The following is a 25355-nucleotide window of genomic DNA, read 5'->3' on the forward strand; positions in this document are numbered from 1 at the left end:
CACCAGAGTGTTGTTGTGGGCCTGATGAAGACTCATTTTTAGATTTGTCCCCACCCTTGTCAGAAGACTTACCATCCTTCTTCTTGTTGCCATCTTTGTCACCCCCTGTATGACCTTTTCTGTTCACCCTTGTTCTGGCCCATTTGTCGCCTTCTTTTCCAATTCTTGGGGAGAGGTCAGATCAGAGTCCACCAGGTACTGGTGCAACACATCAGACACACAATTATTAAGAATATGCTCTTTCAGGATCAAGTTATACAGGCTGTCATAATCAGTAACTTTACTGCCATGTAACCACCCCTCCAAGGCCTTCACTGAATGGTCAATGAAATCAACCCAGTCTTGTGAAGACTCCTTTTTGGTCTCTCTGAACTTTAGCCTGTATTGTTCAGTGGTTAGGGCATAACCATCCAGGAGTGCATTCTTAAGAACTTTGAAATCATTGGCTTCACTTTCTTTCACAGTAAGGAGCCTATCCCTACCTTTTCCACTAAATGATAGCCATAGGATAGCAGCCCACTGCCTTTGAGGGACATCCTGTACAGCACAGGCCCTCTCAAGTGCAGCAAACCACTTGTTAATGTCATCCCCCTCCTTATAAGGGGGAACTATCTTGTGCAGATTCCTGGAATCATGCTCTTTTGCAGGATGACTATGGGGAATACTGCTGCTGCCACCATGGGTTTCTAAACCCAGTTTCTGTCTCTCCTTCTCTACTTCTAAAGTCTGTCTATCCAAATCCAGCTGTTGCTTCTTGAGCTTCAGTCTGGTTTGTTCCACTCTCAATCTATTGAGCTCCCTTTCTGACAATCTGTCATCAGGGTGGGTGGGAGGGACATGTCTTGAAACAGAAGTATGATGAGAAGGGACAGAGGAGACCTGTCCCTTACAGAAGGCACCCTAACAGCTTGGTTAACAGAAACATCACTTCTACTGTGGTGAGAATGAATGCTCTTGCTATGATGTGAGACAACACAATCTGTATGGTGTGACTCTACATCAGTACCAACTATGCTAGACTGTCTAGTAATGGGCAGGCTCTGAAGTTTCTTTCCTGAATCTTTTCCTAGGGGTGTCCCTGGATCAGATTGGGAACCATTAGCTACTTTTTCAACAGATGGGGCCCTTTTGGCCTTATCTTGTTCTCTAAGCATGCTAAGCAATAATTCCGAGGAAGGATTCTTCCCTATACTCAAACCTCTTTCTACACAGAGACTCCTTGCTCCTTTCCAGCTAAGGTGGTCATATGCAAGTTTGGACAGATCAACATTTTGGCCTGTGCCAGACATTTTTAGAAAGAGTTTAAGTGATAGAAAAAGAGAAAAAAGTTTTCAGAACTTTTAGAAAGACAGAAATAAAAACTTTTTAAACTTTTTACGAACTTTTAGAAAGTTTAGAGGTACTTTTCAGCACTTTAGAAAAGAGGTGAGAAAAGAAATGCAAAACCTTTTGGTTAGGTGGACATACACTAAACTTGTTTTGTATATTTTTCTCTTATGAAAAGTACAATGACAAGAGTGGTAAGTAGTCTCAAAGCACTTATCCCACCGCTGCACAACCAATGTAGGAGGCTGGACTGGCTTGTAGTGAGTACCAAGGGGTACTTGCACCTTGCACCAGGCCCAGTTATCCCTTATTAGTGTATAGGGTGTCTAGCAGCATAGGCTGATAGATAATGGTAGCTTAGCAGAGCAGCTTAGGCTGAACTAGGAGACGAGTGAAGCTCCTAAAGTACCACTAGTGTCATATGCACAATATCATAAGAAAACACAATACGCAGATATACTAAAAATAAAGGTACTTTATTTTTATGACAATATGCCAAAAGTATCTCAGTGAGTACCCTCAGTATGAGGATAGCAAATATACACAAGATATATGTACACAATACCAAAATATGCAGTAATAGTATTAGAAAACAGTGCAAACAATGTATAGTTACAATAGGATGCAATGGAGACACATAGGGATAGGGGCAACACAAACCATATACTCCAAAAGTGGAATGCGAACCACGAATGGACCCAAACCTATGTGACCTTGTAGAGGGTCGCTGGGACTATTAGAAAATAGTAAGGGTTAGAAAAATAGCCCACCCCAAGACCCTGAAAAGTGAGTGCAAAGTGCACTAAAGTTCCCCAAAGGACATAGAAGTCGTGATAGGGGAATTCTGCAGGAAAGACACAAACCAGCAATGCAACAACGATGGATTTCCAGTTGAGGGTACCTGTGGAACAAGGGGACCAAGTTCAAAAGTCACAAGCAAGTCGGAGATGGGCAGATGCTCAGGAAATGCCAGCTGTGGGTGCAAAGAAGCTGCTACTGGACAGTAGAAGCTTAGGTTTCTGCAGGAACGACAAGGGCTAGAGACTTCCCCTTTGGAAGACGGATCCCTCACGCCGTGGAGAGTCGTGCAGAAGTGTTTTCCCGCCGAAAGACCGCCAACAAGCCTTACTATCTGCAAATCTTGCGGTTAGTGTTTTTGGATGCTGTTGTGGCCCAGGAGGGACCAGGATGTCGCCAATTGCGTCAGGGGACAGAGGGGGCGTCGAGCAAGACAAGGAGCCCTCTCACCAGCAGGCAGCACCCGCAGAAGTGCCAGAAACAGGCACTACGAGGATGCGTGAAACGGTGCTCACCCGAAGTCGCACAAAGGAGTCCCACGTCGCCGGAGAACAACTTAGGAGGTCGTGCAATGCAGGTTAGAGTGCCGTGGACCCAAGCTGGACTGTGCACAAAGGATTTCCGCCGGAAGTGCACGGAGGCCGGAGTAGCTGCAAAAGTCGCTGTTCCCAGCAATGCAGTCTGGCGTGGGGAGGCAAGGACTTACCTCCACCAAACTTGGACTGAAGAGTCACTGGACTGTGGGAGTCACTTGGACAGAGTTGATGGATTCAAGGGACCTCGCTCGTCGTGCTGAGAGGAGATCCAGGGGACCGGTGATGCAGTTCTTTGGTGCCTGCGGTTGAAGGGGGACGATTCCGTCGACCCACGGGAGATTTCTTCGGAGCTTCTAGTGCAGAGAGGAGGCAGACTACCCCTACAGCATGCACCACCAGGAAAACAGTCGAGAAGGCGGCAGGATCAGCGTTACAGAGTTGCAGTAGTCATCTTCGCTACTATGTTCCAGTTTTGCAGGCTTCCAGCGCGGTCAGCAGTTGATTCCTTGGCAGAAGGTGAAGAGAGAGATGCAGAGGAACTCGGATGAGCTCTTGCATTTGTTATTTAAGGAATCCCAAGAGACAGAGACCCTAAATAGCCAGAAAAGAGGGTTTGGCTACCTAGGAGAGAGGATAGGCTAGCAACACCTGAAGGAGCCTATCAGAAGGAGTTTCTGACGTCACCTGCTGGCCCTGGCCACTCAGAGCAGTCCAGTGTGCCAGCAGCACCTCTGTTTCCAAGATGGCAGAGGTCTGGAGCACACTGGTGGATCTCTGGACACCTCCCAGGGGAGGTGCAGGTTAGGGGAGTGGTCACTCCCCTTTCCTTTGTCCAGTTTCGCGCCAGAGCAGGGCTAAGGGGTCCCTGAACCGGTGTAGACTGGCTTATGCAGAAATGGGCACCATGTGTGCCCATGAAAGCATTTCCAGAGGCTAGGGGAGGCTACTCCTCCCCTGCCTTCACACCATTTTCCAGAGGGAGAGGGTGTAACACCCTCTCTCAGAGGACGTCCTTTGTTCTGCCATCCTGGGCCAGGCCTGGCTGGACCCCAGGAGGGCAGAAGCCTGTCTGAGGGGTTGGCAGCAGCAGCAGCTGCAGTGAAACCCCGGGAAAGGCAGTTTGGCAGTACCAGGGTCTGTGCTACAGACCACTGGGATCATGGGATTGTGCCAACTATACCAGGATGGCATAGAGGAGGCAATTCCATGATCATAGACATGTTACATGGCCATATTCGGAGTTACCATTGTGAAGCTACATATAGGTAGTGACCTATATGTAGTGCACACGTGTAATGGTGCCCCCGCACTCACAAAGTCCGGGGAATTGGCCCTGAACAATGTGGGGGCACCTTGGCTAGTGCCAGGGTGCCCTCACACTAAGTAACTTTTAACCTAACCTTTACCAGGTAAAGGTTAGACATATAGGTGACTTATAAGTTACTTAAGTGCAGCGTAAAATGACTGTGAAATAACGTGGACGTTATTTCACTCAGGCTGCAGTGGCAGGCCTGTGTAAGAATTGTCAGAGCTCCCTATGGGTGGCAAAAGAAATGCTGCAGCCCATAGGGATCTCCTGGAACCCCAATACCCTGGGTACCTCAGTACCATATACTAGGGGATTATAAGGGTGTTCCAGTAAGCCAATGTAAATTGGTAAAAATGGTCACTAGCCTGTTAGTGACAATTTGAAAGAAATGAGAGAGCATAACCACTGAGGTTCTGATTAGCAGAGCCTCAGTGAGACAGTTAGTCACTACACAGGTAACACATTCAGGCACACTTATGAGCACTGGGGCCCTGGCTGACAGGGTCCCAGTGACACATACAACTAAAACAACATATATACAGTGAAAAATGGGGGTAACATGCCAGGCAAGATGGTACTTTCCTACAACAACACCTTTCCAACTCTGAACTCTAGATGGTGTAGCTTGTTTTTCATGTGTACATGACTTAACATCACACATAGAGGGTTGCAAGCACAATACATTTACCACAAAGTCATACAGTATAATAGCATATGATGTTTAAAGTCACTTACATCGTGAAGTTGTTCATTGGTCTCTATATTTTTCTAAAAGGAGAAAATAAATTCAGAAATTATACTCCTACAATGCAAACATGTATTTCAAATGCTATAATTTAGTCCTGGTTTAATCTTCCCTTCCCAAATGCTTCTAATTGTAATTGTGTGTTGACTATGAGTAATAATACCCAATAGTGTTAACTAATACATTGCTTTTAAACTTGATCTCAAATGTATGATTCCTGTTAACCCCATAGCAGCATGGATGAAAGAACTCGACTATGGCCCTGCCAATCTCTCTGTGGAACTAAGACAATAACACATCTGGTGTACTGCCTCCCATGTGTCCCACTACCTTATTTAGAACCCAGAAATAAAGTAGTTAAACAAATAATAATACTCAATAGCAATCCAGAAGCAATGGTTACAATACATATAAAAGTATGATTAGAAAGGAATCATAGTTACAGCGAAGCAGACACACACCTGTTGACAATATTGGTCAGAGTGAAAGGAGTACATCGTGACTTTAAGAATGTAACATAATTGTGGGAAAATAGGAGCAGTGCTTCATTTAAGCCGTTGTTTTCCAGTGGGGGGCATCAGCACTCATTTTAGAGGGTCAGCACAAATTTTTCTGTATCAGGAATTTACTGCGAGCAAAAGACACATACAGGAAAGACAGAGGAAGAGAAAAACAAGAAACCATGACAAAGGGAGAAAGCAGAAAGCTGCAAGAGTGAGCTGAAGGGGCAATGAGTGGCTGCTGATGGAGTAAAGAGGCCCAAGAAGGCGTTAAGATCACGCTGCCTCAGTATTCTGTGCTCGTATATTTAATTGTCGCAGCAACAACTTTAAAAGGAGTTCTTTGGACAACAGCACATTTTTATTTATAAATTAAGCACTGAATAGGAGATACGGCAATTATCATTAGCTGTGGAAAGGATGACAAATAGAGGATATCTAAGTGACAGATATTGAAAACACAAAAGAATATTGGCAACGTAACATAAACAAAAGGATTGCATTTATGAAAGGAAATTTGATTGCCAATTCACAGAATATCTATTTTTAACAGTGTGCAAGAGTGAGTGCTTGGCATATGCATTTTAGTAAATCCCTTGGTATAGCAGAGATTCGTCTACTTTACAGTAATATACTGACAGGCCTAGGAAGGAAGGCTGGTGACTGTCCTTATGCTACCTATCTTGCCAGGGGCCATGAAATCCAATATGACATTGAACCGCACGTGACTTGATTCTTGAGGTAGACCATTCACCAGTCTAAAAGGGAGTTAGATTGCAGTGAATTAGTTTCCATGAAAAAATGCTGTTTGTCATCCATTGACTGGAGTAGATGGAGCATGTCTAAGGTACATTCACCTACCCACTAGCTGACATGTGCTGCTTCGCAGCCATATCACAGAATTCTCTAGCGAAAGGGAACTGTCAGGTGAAAACAATGTTTTGAATTGGTCACAGTAAAAATAAGGTTCTCTCCATAGAAGTAGCTGGTCCACAAACATCATTTCTGTAGACACAAAGGAACAGAATGACCAACCAAGGCCCTTTTGGTAATGTAAGTGCAAAAATGATCTATAGTGTGCACCTGAGATACATCACAGGAATTCATATTTAAAGTAGGTTCATGGTTGAACATGATGGCTTTGAATTTTAAAGAAGGATAGCATTGGAATATATCGACATTGGTTCGCCGCTGTGGAATTCCTGGACAATAGAGCTCATTGATTAGGCAGGTAGCTCTTACATCGGATATGACATGGCGTTTAATGATAATGCTTCTAAAAACTAACTCATTGCTCCTTTTGGCATGAAAAATAGGATTGACAGTCTCTGGAGGACAGCAAATATTCTAATTTGACTTTATGAAAAAAATACTTAAGACAAAATCTAGCCCTTTACTTGAAAATATAGGTTTGAAAGAAAAATAAAGGAAGCCTTTCTAGATAGCCACGCTTGGTAGCTGGGACAGCTTAGGAAATGAACCCTGTAGGAAAGTACCATCTTGCCTGGCATGTTACCCCCATTTTTCACTGTATATATGTTGTTTTAGTTGTATGTGTCACTGGGACCCTGCCAGCCAGGGCCCCAGTGCTCATAAGTGTGCCTGAATGTGTTACCTGTGTTATGACTAACTGTCTCACTGAGGCTCTGCTAATCAGAACCTCAGTGGTTATGCTCTCTCATTTCTTTCAAATTGTCACTAACAGGCTAGTGACCATTTTTACCAATTTACATTGGCTTACTGGAACACCCTTATAATTCCCTAGTATATGGTACTGAGGTACCCAGGGTATTGGGGTTCCAGGAGATCCCTATGGGCTGCAGCATTTCTTTTGCCACCCATAGGGAGCTCTGACAATTCTTACACAGGCCTGCCACTGCAGCCTGAGTGAAATAACGTCCACGTTATTTCACAGCCATTTTTCACTGCACTTAAGTAACTTATAAGTCACCTATATGTCTAACCTTTACCTGGTAAAGGTTAGGTGCAAAGTTACTTAGTGTGAGGGCACCCTGGCACTAGCCAAGGTGCCCCCACATTGTTCAGGGCCAATTCCCCGGACTTTGTGAGTGCGGGGACACCATTACACGCGTGCACTACATATAGGTCACTACCTTTATGTAGCTTCACAATGGTAACTCCGAATATGGCCATGTAACATGTCTATGATCATGGAATTGCCCCCTCTATGCCATCCTGGCATAGTTGGCACAATCCCATGATCCCAGTGGTCTTTAGCACAGACCCTGGTACTGCCAAACTGCCTTTCCCAGGGTTTCACTGCAGCTGCTGCTGCTGCCAACCCCTCAGACAGGTTTCTGCCCTCCTGGGGTCCAGCCAGGCTTGGCCCAGGAAGGCAGAACAAAGGACTTCCTCAGAGAGAGGGTGTTATACCCTCTCCCTTTGGAAAAAGGTGTCAGGGCTGGGGAGGAGTAGCCTCCCCCAGCCTCTGGAAATGCTTTCATGGGCACAGATGGTGCCCATTTCTGCATAAGCCAGTCTACACCGGTTCAGGGTCCCCCAGCCCTGCTCTGGCGCGAAACTGGACAAAGGAAAGGGGAGTGACCACTCCCTTGACCTGCACCTCCCCTGGGAGGTGCCCAGATCTCCTCCAGTGTGCTCCAGACCTCTGCCATCTTGGAAACAGAGGTGCTGCTGGCACACTGGACTGCTCTGAGTGGCCAGTGCCAGCAGGTGACGTCAGAGACTCCTTCTGATAGGCTCCTCCAGGTGTTGCTAGCCTATCCTCTCTCCTAAGAAGCCAAGCCTCCTTTTCTGGCTATTTAGGGTCTCTGCTTTGGGGAATTCTTTAGATAACGAATGCAAGAGCTCATCAGAGTTCCTCTGCATCTCTCTCTTCACCTTCTGCCAAGGAATCGACCGCTGACTGCTCTCGAAGCCTGCAAAACTGCAACAAAGTAGCAAAGACGACTACTGCGACCTTGTAATGCTGATCCGGCCGCCTTCTCGACTGTTTTCCTGGTGGTGCATGCTGTGGGGGTAGTCTGCCTCCTCTCTGCACTAGAAGCTCCGAAGAAATCTCCCGTGGGACGACGGAATCCTCCCCCTGCAACCGCAGGCACCAAAAGAATGCATCACTGGTCCTCTGGATCTCCTCTCCGCACAACGAGCAAGGTCCCTTGAACTCAGCAACTCTGTCCAAGTGACTCCCACAGTCCAGTGACTCTTCAGTCCAGGTTTGGGGGAGGTAAGTCCTTGCCTCCCCACGCAAGACTGCATTGCTGGGTACCGCGTGATTTGCAGTTGCTCCGGCTCATGTGCACTCTTCCAGGATTTCCTTTGTGCACAGCCAAGCCTGGGTCCCCAACACTCTAACCTCCCGTGGACGACCTCCTGAGTTGTCCTCCGGCATCGTGGAACCTTCCTTTGTAACTTCAGATGAGCTCCGGTTCACTCCACTTCGTAGTGCCTGTTTTGGCACTTCTGCGGGTGCTGCTTGCTTCTGAGTGGGCTCTTTGTCTTGCTGGACGCCCCCTGTGTCTCCTCACGCAATTGGCGAAATCCTGGTCCCTCCTGGGCCACAGCAGCATCCAAAAACCCTAACCGCAACCCTTGCAGCTAGCAAGGCTTATTTGCGGTCTTTCTCAACGGAAGCACCTCTGCAAGCTTCTTCACGATGTGGGACATCCATCCTCCAAAGGGGAAGTTTATAGCCCTTGGCGTTCTTGCAGAATCCACAGCTTCTACCATCTGGTGGCAGCTTCTTTGCACCCACAGCTGGCATTTCCTGGGCATCTGCCCACTCCCGACTTGATCGTGACTCTTGGACTTGGTCCCCTTGTTCCACAGGTACTCTCGTCAGGAAATCCATCGTTGTTGCATTGCTGGTGTTGGTCTTCCTTGCAGAATTCCCCTATCACGACTTCTGTGCTCTCTGGGGAACTTAGGTGCACTTTGCACCCACTTTTCAGGGTCTTGGGGTCGGCTATTTTTCTAACCCTCACTGTTTTCTTACAGTCCCAGCAACCCTCTACAAGGTTACATAGGTTTGGGGTCCATTCGTGGTTTGCATTTCACTTATAGAGTATATGGTTTGTGTTGCCCCTGTACCTATGTGCTCTCATTGCAACCTATTGTGACTATACATTGCTTGCACTGTTTTCTATTGCTATTACTGCATATTTTTGGTGTTGTGTACATATATCTTGTGTATATTTGCTATCTTCATACTGAGGGTACTCACTGAGATACTTTTGGCATATTGTCATAAAAATAAAGTACCTTTATTTTTAGTATATCTGTGTATTGTGTTTTCTTATGATATTGTGCATATGACACCAGTGGTATAGTAGGAGCTTTACACGCCTCCTAGTTCAGCCTAAGCTGCTCTGCTAACCTACCTTTTCTACCAGCCTAAGCTGCTAGACACCCCTCTACGCTAATAAGGGATACCTGGACCTGGTGCAAGGTGTAAGTACCCCTTGGTACCCACTACAAGCAGGGCCAGCCTCATACACTCACCCTATACCTAGGGCAGATGAGCACATAGATACACTGGCATCTGCCAAGTATCTAAGCACCTTTGATTTGACTGCAGGGTATTGGCAGATCAAGTTATCAGAGGATGCTAAAGCAAAAACTGCTTTTTCGACTATTGGAGGGCACTACCAATTCACAGTAATGCCCTTTGGTTTGAAAAATGCACCTTCCACTTTTCAGAGGTTGGTGAATACAGTCCTGCAAGGGTTGGAGGCTTTTAGTGCAGCATATCTAGAAGATATAGGTGTCTTTAGCTCCACCTGGGATGATCACCTGATCCACCTATGGAAAGTTTAGGAGGCCCTGCAAAAGGCATGCCTCACTATCAAGGCTTCAAATTGCCAGACAGGGCAGGGGAAAGTGGTTTATCTGGGACACCTTGTAGGTGGAGAACAGATTGCACCACTTCAGGGGAAAATCCAAACTATCATAGATTGGGTTCCCCCTACAACTCAGACCCAGGTGCGAGCCTTCTTAGGCCTCACTGGGTACTACAGGAGGTTCATAAAGAACTATGGCTCCATAGCAGCCCCTCTTAATGACCTCACTTCAAAGAAAATGCCTAAAAAGGTATTGTGGACAGCTAGCTGTCAGAAAGCTTTTGAGGAGCTGAAACAGGCCATGTGCTCTGCACCTGTCCTAAAAAGCCCGTGTTACTGCAAGAAATACATTGTTCAAAATGATGCATTTGAATTAGGGTTAGGGGCAGTCTTATCACAACTCAATTCTGAGGGCCAGGATCAACCTGTTGCTATTATCAGCAGGAGGTTGACCCCTAGAGAAAAGCGTTGGTCTGCCATACAGAGGGAGGCCTTTGCTGTGGTCTGGGCACTGAAGAAGTTGAGGCCATACCTGTTTGGCACTCACTTCATTGTTCAGACAGACCACAAACCTCTACTTTGGCTAAAACAAATGAAAGGTGAAAACCCAAAATTGTTTAGGTGGTCCATATCTCTACAGGGAATGGATTATACAGTGGAACATAGACCTGGGAGCACCCACTCCAATGCAGATGGACTCTCCAGATATTTCCACTTAAACAATGAAGACTCATCAGGTCATGGCTAGTATTATTGTCCTTCGTTTGGGGGTGGGTTGTGTAGGAAAGTACCATCTTGCCTGGCAATTTACCCCCATATTTCACTGTATATATGTTGTTTTAGTTGTATGTGTCACTGGGACCCTGCCAGCCAGGGCCCCAGTGCTCATAAGTGTGCCCTGTATATGTTCCCTGTGTGATGACGAAGTGTCTCACTGAGGCTCTGCTAACCAGAACCTCAGTGGTTATGCTCTCTCTTTGCTTTTCAAATTGTCACTAACATGCTAGTGACCAATTTCACCAATTCACATCGGCATACTGGAACACCCTTATAATTCCCTAGTATATGGTACTGAGGTACCGAGGGTGTTGGGGTTCCAGGAGATCCCTATGGGCTGCAGCATTTCTTTTGCCACCCATAGGGGGCTCTGACAATTCTTACACAGGCCTGCCACTGTAGCCTGAGTGAAATAACGTCCACGTTATTTCACAGCCATTTACCACTGCACTTAAGTAACTTATAAGTCACCTATATGTCTAACCTTTACCTGGTAAAGGTTGGGTGCTAAGTTACTTAGTGTGTGGGCACCCTGGGACTAGCCAAGGTGTCCCCACATCGTTCAGGGCAAATTCCCCGGACTTTGTGAGTGCGGGGACACCATTACACGTGTGCACTATACATAGGTCACTATCTATGTATAGCGTCACAATGGTAACTCCGAACATGGCCATGTAACATGTCTAAGATCATGGAATTGTCACCCCAATGCCATTCTGGCATTGGGGAGACAATTCCATGATCCCCCGAGTCTCTAGCACAAACTACCTTTCCCGGGGTTTCACTGCAGCTGGTGCTGCTGCCAACCCCTCAGACAGGTTTCTGCCCTCCTGGGGTCCAGCCAGGCTTGGCCCAGGAAGACAGAACAAAGGACTTCCTCAGAGAGAGGGTGTTACACCCTCTCCCTTTGGAAAAAGGTGTCAGGGCTGGGAAGGAGTAGCCTCCCCCAGCCTCTGGAAATGCTTTGATGGGCACAGATGGTGCCCATCTCTGTATAAGCCAGTCTACACCGGTACAGGGATCCCCCAGCCCTGCTCTGGCGCGAAACTGGACAAAGGAAAGGGGATTGACCACTCCCCTGACCTGCACCTCCCAGGGGAGGTTCCCAGAGCTCCTCCAGTGTGCTCCAGACCTCTGCCATCTTGGAAACAGAGGTGCTGCTGGCACACTGGACTGCTCTGAGTGGCCAGTGCCAGCAGGTGACGTCAGAAACTCCTTCTGATAGGCTCCTCCAGGTGTTGCTAGCCTATCCTCTCTCCTAAGTAGCCAAGCCTCTCTTTCTGGCTATTTAGGGTCTCTGCTTTGGGGAGTTCTTTAGATAACGAATGCAAGAGCTCATCAGAGTTCCTCTGCATCTCTCTCTTCACCTTCTGCCACAGAATCGATCGCTGACTGCTCAGGAAGCCTGCAAAACCGCAACAAAGTAGCAAAGACGACTACTGCAACCTTGTATCACTGATCCTGCCGCTTTCTCGACTGTTTTCCTGGTGGTGCATGCTGTGAGGGTAGTCTGCCTCCTCTCTGCACTAGAAGCTCCGAAGAAATCTCCTGTGGGTCAACGGAATCTTCCCCCTGCAACCGCAGGCAACAAAAGACTGCATCACCGGTCCTCTGGGTCCCCTCTTAGCACAACGAGCGTGGTCCCTGGAACTCAGCAACTCTGTCCAAGTGACTCCCACAGTCCAGTGACTCTTCAGTCCAAGTTTGGTGGAGGTAAGTCCTTGCCTCCCCACGCTAGACTGCATTGCTGGGTACCGCATGATTTGCAGCTGCTCCGGCTCCTATGCACTCTTCCAGGATTTCCTTTGTGCACAGCCAAGCCTGGGTCCCCGACACTCTAACCTGCAGTGCACAACCTCTTGGGTTGTCCTCCGGCGTTGTGGGATCTCTTTTTGTGACTTCGGGTGAGCTCCGGTTCACTCTTCTTTGTAGTGCCTGTTCCGGCACTTCTGCGGGATCTGCCTGCTTCTGTGAGGGCTCCCTATCTTGCTGGCGCCCCCGGTGTCTCCTCACGCAATTGGCGACATCCTGGTCCCTCCTGGGCCACAGCAGCATCCAAAAACCCTAACCGTGACCCTTGCAGCTAGCAAGGCTTGGTTGCGGTCTTTCTGCATGGGAACAGCTCTGCAAGCTTCTTCACGACATGGGACATCCATCCTCCAAAGGGGAAGTTCCTAGTCCTCTTTGTTCTTGCAGAATCCACAGCTTCTACCATCCAGTGGCAGCTTCTTTGCATCCTCAGCTGGCATTTCCTGGGCATCTGCCCAATCTCGACTTTGTCGCGACTCTTGGACTTGGTCCCCTTGTTCCACAGGTACTCTCGTCCAGAAATCCACCTTTGTTGCATTGCTGGTGTTGGTCTTCCTTGCAGAATTCCCCTATCACGACTTCTGTGCTCTCTGGGGAATATAGGTGCACTTTACACCTACTTTTCAGGGTCTTGGGGTGTGCTATTTTTCTAACCCTCACTGTTTTCTTACAGTCCCAGCGACCCTCTGTGAGAAGGTAGCCTCTTTCTAGCCTTGTTACCCCCACTTTTGGCCTGTTTGGGAGTGTATGTCAGGGTGTTTGTCACTGTTTTCACTGTCTCACTGGGATCCTGATAGCCAGGCCTTAGTGCTCATAGTGAAAACACCATGTTTTCAGTATGGTTGTTATGTGTCACTGGGATCCTGCTGGTCAGGACCCCAGTGCTCATAGGTTTGTGGCCTATATGTATGTGTCACTGGGACCCTGTCACACAGGGCCCCAGTGCTCATAGGTGTGCATGTATATGTTCCCTGTGTGGTGCCTAACTGTCTCACTGAGGCTCTGCTAACCAGAACCTCAGTGGTTATGCTCTCTCATTACTTTTAAATTGTCACTAACAGGCTAGTGACCAATTTTACCAATTCACATTGGTTTACTGGAACACCCTTATAATTCCCTAGCATATGGTACTAAGGTACCCAGGGTATTGGGGTTCCAGGAGATCCCTATGGGCTGCAGCATTTCTTTTGCCACCCATAGGGAGCTCTGACAATTCTTACACAGGCCTGCCACTGCAGCCTGAGTGAAATAACGTCCACGTTATTTCACAGCCATTTTACACTGCACTTAAGTAACTTATAAGTCACCTATATGTCTAACCTTTACCTGGTAAAGGTTAGGTGCAAAGTTACTTAGTGTGAGGGCACCCTGGCACTAGCCAAGGTGCCCCCACATTGTTCAGAGCCAATTCCCTGAACTCTGTGAGTGCGGGGACACCATTACACGCGTGCACTACATATAGGTCACTACCTATATGTAGCTTCACCATGGTAACTCCGAATATGGCCATGTAACATGTCTAAGATCATGGAATTGCCCCCTCTATGCCATCCTGGCATTGTTGGCACAATCCCATGATCCCAGTGGTCTGTAGCACAGACCCTGGTACTGCCAAACTGCCCTTCCTGGGGTTTCACTGCAGCTGCTGCTGCTGCCAACCCCTCAGACAGGCAGCTGCCCTCCTGGGGTCCAGCCAGGCCTGGCCCAGGATGGCAGAACAAAGAACTTCCTCTGAGAGAGGGTGTGACACCCTCTCCCTTTGGAAAATGGTGTGAAGGCAGGGGAGGAGTAGCCTCCCCCAGCCTCTGGAAATGCTTTGTTGGGCACAGATGTGCCCAATTCTGCATAAGCCAGTCTACACCGGTTCAGGGACCCCTTAGCCCCTGCTCTGGCGCGAAACTGGACAAAAGAAAGGGGAGTGACCACTCCCCTGACCTGCACCTCCCCTGGGAGGTGTCCAGAGCTCCTCCAGTGTGCTCCAGACCTCTGCCATCTTGGAAACAGAGGTGCTGCTGGCACACTGGACTGCTCTGAGTGGCCAGTGCCACCAGGTGACGTCAGAGACTCCTGCTGATAGGCTCCTTCAGGTGTTAGTAGCCTTTCCTCTCTCCTAGGTAGCCAAACCCTCTTTTCTGGCTATTTAGGGTCTCTGTCTCTGGGGAAACTTTAGATAACGAATGCATGAGCTCAGCCGAGTTCCTCTGCATCTCCCTCTTCACCTTCTGATAAGGAATCGACCGCTGACCGCGCTGGAAGCCTGCAAACCTGCAACATAGTAGCAAAGACGACTACTGCAACTCTGTAACGCTGATCCTGCCGCCTTCTCGACTGTTTTCCTGCTTGTGCATGCTGTGGGGGTAGTCTGCCTCCTCTCTGCACCAGAAGCTCCGAAGAAATCTCCCGTGGGTCGACGGAATCTTCCCCCTGCAACCGCAGGCACCAAAAAGCTGCATTACCGGTCCCTTGGGTCTCCTCTCAGCACGACGAGCGAGGTCCCTCGAATACAGCGACACCGTCCAAGTGACCCCCACAGTCCAGTGACTCTTCAGCCCAAGTTTGGTGGAGGTAAGTCCTTGCCTCACCTCGCTGGGCTGCATTGCTGGGAACCGCGACTTTGCAAGCTACTCCGGCCCCTGTGCACTTCCGGCGGAAATCCTTCGTGCACAGCCAAGCCTGGGTCCACGGCACTCTAACCTGCATTGCACGACTTTCTAAGTTGGTCTCCGGCGACGTGGGACTCCTTTGTGCAACTTCGGCGAGCACCGTTTCACGCATCCTCGTAGTGCCTGTTTCTGGCACTTCTCCGGGTGCTACCTGCTTCAGTGAGGGCTCTTTGTCTTGCTCGACGTCCCCTCTCTCTGCAGGTCCAATTTGCGACCTCCTGGTCCCTCCTGGGCCCCAGCAGCGTCCAAAAACGCCAAACGCACGATTTGCGTGTAGCAAGGTTTGTTGGCGTCCATCCGGCGGGAAAACACTTCTGCACGACTCTCCAAGGCGTGGGGGATCCATCCTCCAAAGGGGAAGTCTCTAGCCCTTGTCGTTCCTGCAGTATTCACAGTTCTTCAGCCTAGTAAGAGCTTCTTTGCACCAACCGCTGGCATTTCTTGGGCATCTGCCCATCTCCGAGTAGCTTGTGACTTTTGGACTTGGTCCCCTTGTTCCACAGGTACCCTCAGTCAGGAATCCATCGTTGTTGCATTGCTGATTTGTGTTTTCCTTGCATTTTCCCTCTAACACGACTATTTTGTCCTTAGGGGAACTTTAGTGCACTTTGCACTCACTTTTCAGGGTCTTGGGGAGGGTTATCTTTCTAACTCTCACTATTATCTAATAGTCCCAGCGACCCTCTACAAGGTCACATAGGTTTGGGGTCCATTCGTGGTTCGCATTCCACTTTTGGAGTATATGGTTTGTGTTGCCCCTATCCCTATGTTTCCCCATTGCATCCTATTGTAACTATACATTGTTTGCACTGTTTTCTAAGACTATACTGCATATTTTTGCTATTGTGTATATATATCTTGTGTATATTTCCTATCCTCTCACTGAGGGTACACTCTAAGATACTTTGGCATATTGTCATAAAAATAAAGTACCTTTATTTTTAGTATAACTGTGTATTGTGTTTTCTTATGATATTGTGCATATGACACTAAGTGGTACTGTAGTAGCTTCACACGTCTCCTAGTTCAGCCTAAGCTGCTCTGCTAAGCTACCATTATCTATCAGCCTAAGCTGCTAGACACCCTATACACTAATAAGGGATAACTGGGCCTGGTGCAAGGTGCAAGTACCCCTTGGTACTCACTACAAACCAGTCCAGCCTCCTACATTGGTTGTGCAGTGGTGGGATAAGTGCTTGAGACTACTTACCACTCTTGTCATTGTACTTTTCATAAGAGAAAAATATACAAAACAAGGTCAGTGTATATACACATAGCCAAAAAGTTTTGCATTTCCTCTTATCACTCTTTTCTAAGTGCTGAAAAGTACTTCTAAAACTTTCAAAAAGTTCTTAAAAGTTTAAAAAGTTTTTTTCTGTCTTTCCAAAAAGTTCTGAAAACTTTTTTCTCTTTTTCTATCACTTTAACTCTCTCTAAAAAATGTCTGGCACAGGCAAAAATGTTGAACTGTCCAAACTTGCATATGATCACCTTAGCTGGAAAGGTGCAAGGAGTCTCTGCATAGAGAGAGGTTTGAGTGTAGGGAAGAATCCTTCCTTAGAACTGTTAATTAATATGCTTAGAGTACAGGATAAGGCCATAAGTGCCCAATCTGGTGAAAAAGTAGCTAATGGTTCTCAATCTGATCCAGGGACTCCCCCAGGAAAAGGTTCAGGAAAGAAACTTCTCAGCCTGCCCATTACTAGACAGTCTAGCATAGTTGGTACAGAGGTTGAATCACACCATACTGATGATGTGCTCTCACATTATGCTGGTAGCCAAGCTGTTAGGGTGCCCTCTGTAAGGGACAGGTCTCCTTCTGTTCATTCCCATCATACCTCTGTATCTAGAAATGTCCCTCCCACCCACCCTGATGACAGATTGTTAGAAAGGGAGCTCAATAGATTGAGAGTGGAACAAACCAGACTGAAGCTCAAGAAGCAACAGCTGGATTTGGATAGACAGTCTTTAGAAGTAGAGAGGGAAAGACAGAAGTTGGGTTTAGATACCCATGGTGGCAGCAGCAGTATTCCCCATAGTCATCCTGCAAAAGAGCATGATTCCAGGAATCTGCATAAGATAGTTCCCCCTTACAAGGAGGGGGATGACATTAACAAGTGGTTTGCTGCACTTGAGAGGGCCTGTGCTGTACAGGATGTCCCTCAAAAGCAGTGGGCTGCTATCCTATGGCTATCATTCACTGGAAAAGGTAGGGATAGGCTCCTTACTGTGAAAGAAAATGATGCTAATAATTTCCAAGTTCTTAAGAATGCACTCCTGGATGGTTATGGCTTAACCACTGAACAGTACAGGATAAAGTTCAGAGAGACCAAAAAGGAGTCTTCACAAGACTGGGTTGATTTCATTGACCAGGCAGTGAAGGCCTTGGAGGGGTGGTTACATGGCAGTAAAGTTACTGATTATGAAAGCCTGTATAACACAATCCTGAGAGAGCATATACTTAATAATTGTGTGTCTGATTTGTTGCACCAGTACCTGGTAGACTCTGATCTGACCTCTCCCCAAGAATTGGGAAAGAAGGCAGACAAATGGGTCAGAACAAGAGTGAACAGAAAAGTTCATACAGGGGGTGACAAAGATGGCAATAAGAAGAAAGATGGTGAAAAATCTCAAGATAAGCATGGGGATAAGGGTAAAACCAAAGATCCCACTTCAAATCTTAAACACTCTTCAGAGGGTGGGGATAAAACAAATTCTTCCTCTTCTTCCCAACCTGCACACATTAAAAAGCCTTGGTGCTTTGTGTGTAAAAACAGAGGCCATAGGCCAGGGGATAAGTCCTGTCCAGGTAAACCCCCTGAGCCTACCACCACTAATACATCAAGCTCTAGTGCCCCTAGCAGTAGTGGTACTAGTGGTGGGACTGCTGGCAACAGTCAAGCAAAGGGTTTAGTTGGGTTCACTTATGGGTCCATAGTGGAAACTGATGTCATCAGTCCCAAGACAGTTTCTGTCACACCTAGTGGCATTGGCCTTGCCACACTGGCTGCTTGTCCCCTTACAATGGATAAGTACAGGCAGACAGTTTCAATAAATGGTGTTGAGGCCTTGGCCTACAGGGACACAGGTGCCAGTTTCACTTTGGTGACTGAAAACCTAGTGCCTCCTGAACAACACATCATTGGACAACAGTATAAGATTATTGATGTCCATAACTCCACTAAGTTTCTTCCCTTAGCTATAATTCAGTTTAGTTGGGGTGGAGTTACTGGCCCTAAGCAGGTGGTGGTATCACCTAGCTTACCTGTAGACTGTCTCTTAGGTAATGACCTAGAGGCCTCAGGTTGGGCTGATGTAGAGTTTTATGCCCATGCAGCCATGCTGGGCATCCCTGAGGAATTGTTCCCTCTCATTTCAAGTGAAATGAAAAAGCAAAGGAGAGAAGGCCTGAAAACTCAGGATCCCTCTCCATCAACAGGTAAAAAGGGTATCACAGTATCCCCTAACCACCCTACCATTCAGGATACTATTCCTGTGGTGGGAGAAACCTCTCCTGGGGTGGCACCTGTTCCAAGGGAATCATCAGCTGGCAAAGCTGGACTCCCTGAGGTGGAAGTACCTCTCTGTGGGATAACTAACATTGGTGAGAAAAACAGCACCATTTTAGTTAACATGGAGCATCCCTCCAACCCTCCCAGAGAAACTTTAGTGCAGAAACCCTGCACTACCTCACAACACTTAGGACAGCATCCCTGCCCTAGTGTGGAGCTCATAGGACAGCATCCCTGCCCTGCTCCAACTCAAGAGAAACAGCATCCCTGTTCTCTCTTCCAGCCAGATGGACAAAGTTTTTGCCCAGCTATGGCTTTTCTGAGACAGCATCCCTGTCTGGCATTTCCATCACTACAAATAGGTTCAGTGGACAATTCCCACTGCTCTAAACTAAAACTTACTGATAGAAACTCTGAAAATACATCTTCACATTGTTGCTTAGCTAAAAAACTTCAAACAGGGTGGTTTACATCCCCACAGGGAAGTAACCATATAGTGGATGATAAAGGGAGTAACCAGTCTATTGCAGAGCTACTCTCTACTTATCACCACTTAGACAATAAAGTCTCAACTGGCCAAGGTTAGCCTTATTGTCCTTCGTTTGGGGGGGGGTTGTGTGAGAAGGTAGCCTCTTTCTAGCCTTGTTACCCCCACTTTTGGCCTGTTTGGGAGTGTATGTCAGGGTGTTTGTCACTGTTTTCACTGTCTCACTGGGATCCTGATAGCCAGGCCTTAGTGCTCATAGTGAAAACACCATGTTTTCAGTATGGTTGTTATGTGTCACTGGGATCCTGCTGGTCAGGACCCCAGTGCTCATAGGTTTGTGGCCTATATGTATGTGTCACTGGGACCCTGTCACACAGGGCCCCAGTGCTCATAGGTGTGCATGTATATGTTCCCTGTGTGGTGCCTAACTGTCTCACTGAGGCTCTGCTAACCAGAACCTCAGTGGTTATGCTCTCTCATTACTTTTAAATTGTCACTAACAGGCTAGTGACCAATTTTACCAATTCACATTGGTTTACTGGAACACCCTTATAATTCCCTAGCATATGGTACTAAGGTACCCAGGGTATTGGGGTTCCAGGAGATCCCTATGGGCTGCAGCATTTCTTTTGCCACCCATAGGGAGCTCTGACAATTCTTACACAGGCCTGCCACTGCAGCCTGAGTGAAATAACGTCCACGTTATTTCACAGCCATTTTACACTGCACTTAAGTAACTTATAAGTCACCTATATGTCTAACCTTTACCTGGTAAAGGTTAGGTGCAAAGTTACTTAGTGTGAGGGCACCCTGGCACTAGCCAAGGTGCCCCCACATTGTTCAGAGCCAATTCCCTGAACTCTGTGAGTGCGGGGACACCATTACACGCGTGCACTACATATAGGTCACTACCTATATGTAGCTTCACCATGGTAACTCCGAATATGGCCATGTAACATGTCTAAGATCATGGAATTGCCCCCTCTATGCCATCCTGGCATTGTTGGCACAATCCCATGATCCCAGTGGTCTGTAGCACAGACCCTGGTACTGCCAAACTGCCCTTCCTGGGGTTTCACTGCAGCTGCTGCTGCTGCCAACCCCTCAGACAGGCAGCTGCCCTCCTGGGGTCCAGCCAGGCCTGGCCCAGGATGGCAGAACAAAGAACTTCCTCTGAGAGAGGGTGTGACACCCTCTCCCTTTGGAAAATGGTGTGAAGGCAGGGGAGGAGTAGCCTCCCCCAGCCTCTGGAAATGCTTTGTTGGGCACAGATGTGCCCAATTCTGCATAAGCCAGTCTACACCGGTTCAGGGACCCCTTAGCCCCTGCTCTGGCGCGAAACTGGACAAAAGAAAGGGGAGTGACCACTCCCCTGACCTGCACCTCCCCTGGGAGGTGTCCAGAGCTCCTCCAGTGTGCTCCAGACCTCTGCCATCTTGGAAACAGAGGTGCTGCTGGCACACTGGACTGCTCTGAGTGGCCAGTGCCACCAGGTGACGTCAGAGACTCCTGCTGATAGGCTCCTTCAGGTGTTAGTAGCCTTTCCTCTCTCCTAGGTAGCCAAACCCTCTTTTCTGGCTATTTAGGGTCTCTGTCTCTGGGGAAACTTTAGATAACGAATGCATGAGCTCAGCCGAGTTCCTCTGCATCTCCCTCTTCACCTTCTGATAAGGAATCGACCGCTGACCGCGCTGGAAGCCTGCAAACCTGCAACATAGTAGCAAAGACGACTACTGCAACTCTGTAACGCTGATCCTGCCGCCTTCTCGACTGTTTTCCTGCTTGTGCATGCTGTGGGGGTAGTCTGCCTCCTCTCTGCACCAGAAGCTCCGAAGAAATCTCCCGTGGGTCGACGGAATCTTCCCCCTGCAACCGCAGGCACCAAAAAGCTGCATTACCGGTCCCTTGGGTCTCCTCTCAGCACGACGAGCGAGGTCCCTCGAATCCAGCGACACCGTCCAAGTGACCCCCACAGTCCAGTGACTCTTCAGCCCAAGTTTGGTGGAGGTAAGTCCTTGCCTCACCTCGCTGGGCTGCATTGCTGGGAACCGCGACTTTGCAAGCTACTCCGGCCCCTGTGCACTTCCGGCGGAAATCCTTCGTGCACAGCCAAGCCTGGGTCCACGGCACTCTAACCTGCATTGCACGACTTTCTAAGTTGGTCTCCGGCGACGTGGGACTCCTTTGTGCAACTTCGGCGAGCACCGTTTCACGCATCTTCGTAGTGCCTGTTTCTGGCACTTCTCCGCGTGCTACCTGCTTCAGTGAGGGCTCTTTGTCTTGCTCGACGTCCCCTCTCTCTGCAGGTCCAATTTGCGACCTCCTGGTCCCTCCTGGGCCCCAGCAGCGTCCAAAAACGCCAAACGCACGATTTGCGTGTAGCAAGGTTTGTTGGCGTCCATCCGGCAGGAAAACACTTCTGCACGACTCTCCAAGGCGTGGGGGATCCATCCTCCAAAGGGGAAGTCTCTAGCCCTTGTCGTTCCTGCAGTATTCACAGTTCTTCAGCCTAGTAAGAGCTTCTTTGCACCAACCGCTGGCATTTCTTGGGCATCTGCCCATCTCCGAGTTGCTTGTGACTTTTGGACTTGGTCCCCTTGTTCCACAGGTACCCTCAGTCAGGAATCCATCGTTGTTGTATTGCTGATTTGTGTTTTCCTTGCATTTTCCCTCTAACACGACTATTTTGTCCTTAGGGGAACTTTAGTGCACTTTGCACTCACTTTTCAGGGTCTTGGGGAGGGTTATCTTTCTAACTCTCACTATTATCTAATAGTCCCAGCGACCCTCTACAAGGTCACATAGGTTTGGGGTCCATTCGTGGTTCGCATTCCACTTTTGGAGTATATGGTTTGTGTTGCCCCTATCCCTATGTTTCCCCATTGCATCCTATTGTAACTATACATTGTTTGCACTGTTTTCTAAGACTATACTGCATATTTTTGCTATTGTGTATATATATCTTGTGTATATTTCCTATCCTCTCACTGAGGGTACACTCTAAGATACTTTGGCATATTGTCATAAAAATAAAGTACCTTTATTTTTAGTATAACTGTGTATTGTGTTTTCTTATGATATTGTGCATATGACACTAAGTGGTACTGTAGTAGCTTCACACGTCTCCTAGTTCAGCCTAAGCTGCTCTGCTAAGCTACCATTATCTATCAGCCTAAGCTGCTAGACACCCTATACACTAATAAGGGATAACTGGGCCTGGTGCAAGGTGCAAGTACCCCTTGGTACTCACTACAAACCAGTCCAGCCTCCTACACCCTCTACAAGCTCACATAGGTTTGGGGTCCATTCGTGGTTCGCATTCCACTTTTGGAGTATATGGTTTGTGTTGCCTCTATACCTATGTGCTCTCATTGCAATCTATTGTGACTGTACATTGCTTGCATTACTTCCTTTTGCTATTACTGCATATTTTTGGTATTGTGTACATATATCTTGTGTATATTTGCTATCCTCATACTGAGGGTACTCACTGAGATACTTTTGGCATATTGTCATAAAAATAAAGTACCTTTATTTTTAGTATATCTGTGTATTGTGTTTTCTTATGATATTGTGCATATGACACCAGTGGTATAGTAGGAGCTTTGCATGTCTCCTAGTTCAGCCTAAGCTGCTCTCCATAGCTACCTTCTATCAGCCTAAGCTGCTAGAAACACCTCTTCTCCACTAATAAGGGATAACTGGTCCTGGTACAGAGTGTAAGTACCCCTTGGTACCTACTACAAACCAGGCCAGCCTCCTACAATGGCCATGTAACATGTCTAAGATCATGGAATTGTCACCCCAATGCCATTCTGCCATTGGGGAGACAATTCCATGATCCCCCAGGTCTCTAGCACAGAACCCGGGTACTGCCAAATTGCCTTTCTGGGGTCTTCACTGCTGCTGCTGCCAACCCCTCAGACAGGTTTCTGCCCCTCTGGGGTCCAGGCAGCCCTGGCCGAGGAAGGCAGAACAAAGGATTTCCTCTGAGAGACGGTGTGACACCCTCTCCCTTTGGAAATAGGTGTGATGGCGGGGGAGGAGTAGCCTCTGCAGCCTCTGGAAATGCTTTGATGGGCACAGATGCTGCCCATCTCTGCAGAAGCCAGTCTACACCGGTTTAGGGATCCCCCAGCCCTGTTCTGGCGCGAAACTGGACAATGGAAAGGGGAGTGACCACTCCCCAGACCTGCACCTCCCAGGGGAGGTGCCCAGAGCTCCTCCAGTGTGCCCCAGACCTCTGCCATCTTGGAAACAGAGGTGTTTCTGGCACACTGGACTGCTCCGAGTGGTCAGTGCCATCAGGTGACGTCAGAGACTCCTTCTGATAGGCTCTTACCTTTCTTAGTAGCCTATCCTCCTTCCTAGGTAGCCAAACCTCCTTTTCTGGCTATTTAGGGTCTCTGCTTTGGGGAATTCTTCAGATACCAAATGCAAGAGCTCACCAGAGTTCCTCTGCATCTCCCTCTTCACCTTCTGCCAAAGGATCGACCGCTGACTGCTCAGGACGCCTGCAAAACAGCAACAAAGTAGCAAAGACGACTACTGCAACCTTGTATCGCTTCATCCTGCCGGCTTTCTCGCCTGTTTCCTGGTGGTGCATGCTCTGGGGGTAGCCTGCCTCCTTCTTGCACCAGGAGCTCTGAAGAAATCTCCCGTTGGTCGACGGAATCTTCTCCCTGCAACCGCAGGCAACAAAAGACTGCATCACCGGTCCTCTGGGTCCCCTCTCAGCACGACGAGCGTGGTCCCTGGAACTCAGCAACTCTGTCCAAGTGACTCCCACAGTCCAGTGACTCTTCATTCCAAGTTTGGTGGAGGTAAGTCCTTGCCTCCCCACGCTAGACTGCATTGCTGGGTACCGCGTGATTTGCAGACGCTCCGGCTCCTGTGCACTCTTCCAGGATTTCCTTCGTGCACAGCCAAGCCTGGGTCCCCGACACTCTAACCTGCAGTGCACAACCTTCCGAGTTGTCCTCCGGCGTCGTGGGGCTCCCTTTTGTGACTTCACATGGACTCCGGATCACTCCTCTTCTAAGTACCTGTTCCAGTACTTCTGCGGGTGCTGCCTGCTTCTTTGAGGGCTCCCTGACTTGCTGGGCACCCCCTCTGTTTCCTCATCTAAGTGGTGACATCCTGGTCCCTCCTGGGCCACAGCAGAATCCAATAACCCTAACCGCGACCCTTGCAGCTAGCAAGGCTTGTTTGCGGTCTTTCTGCGTGGGAACAGCTCTGCAAGCTTCTTCACGACATGGGATATCCATCCTCCAAAGGGGAAGTTTCTAGCCCTCTTCGTTCTTGCAGAATCCACAGCTTCTACCCTCCTTTGGCAGCTTCTTTGCACCCACAGCTGGCATTTCCTGGGCATCTGCCCACTCTCGACACTGTCGCGACTCTTGGACTTGGTCCCCTTCTCTTACAGGTACTCAGGTCCGGAAATCCACTGTTGTTGCTTTGCTGGTGTTGGTTTTCCTTGCAGAAACCCCCTATCACAACTTCTGTGCTCTCTGGGGGTTGTAGGTGCACTTTACACCTACATTTCAGGGTCTTGGGGTGGGCTATTTTTCTAACCCTCACTGTTTTCTTACAGCCCCAGCGACCCTCTACAAGCTCACATAGGTTTGGGGTCCATTTGTGGTTCGCATTCCACTTTTGGAGTATATGGTTTGTGTTGCCCCTATACCTATGTGCTCCTATTGCAATCTATTGTAACTTTACACTGCTTGCATTACTTCCTTTTGCTATTGATGCATATTTTTGGTATTGTGTACATATATCTTGTGTATATTTGCCATCCTCATACTGAGGGTACTCACTGAGATACTTTTGGCATATTGTCATAAAAATAAAGTACCTTTATTTTTAGTATATCTGTGTATTGTGTTTTCTTATGATATTGTGCATATGACACAAGTGGTATAGTAGGAGCTTTGCATGTCTCCTAGTTCAGCCTAAGCTGCTCTGCTATAGCTACCTTCTATCAGCCTAAGCTGCTAGAAACACCTCTTCTACACTAATAAGGGATAACTGGACCTGGTACAGAGTGTAAGTACCCCTTGGTACCCACTAC

The 25355-nt window shown here is 48.1% G+C and overlaps 1 protein-coding gene across 1 annotated transcript in view; it reads right to left on the minus strand.

Annotated features, from left to right (window-relative positions):
- Window positions 1-25355, minus strand: part of LOC138283576 (uncharacterized) — a 267761-nt gene that overhangs the window by 9234 nt on the left and 233172 nt on the right. Inside the window, exons 7-8 of the mRNA XM_069221514.1 lie at window positions 4705-4737; window positions 73-198 (exon numbers count right to left, since the gene is read on the minus strand). Of these exons, the coding sequence (XP_069077615.1) occupies window positions 124-198; window positions 4705-4737 (108 nt within the window). The 3' untranslated portion in view covers window positions 73-123. The remainder of the gene's footprint in view (window positions 1-72; window positions 199-4704; window positions 4738-25355) is intronic.

This window comes from Pleurodeles waltl, chromosome 3_1 (assembly GCF_031143425.1).
Source record: "Pleurodeles waltl isolate 20211129_DDA chromosome 3_1, aPleWal1.hap1.20221129, whole genome shotgun sequence".
NCBI lineage: Eukaryota > Metazoa > Chordata > Amphibia > Caudata > Salamandridae > Pleurodeles > Pleurodeles waltl.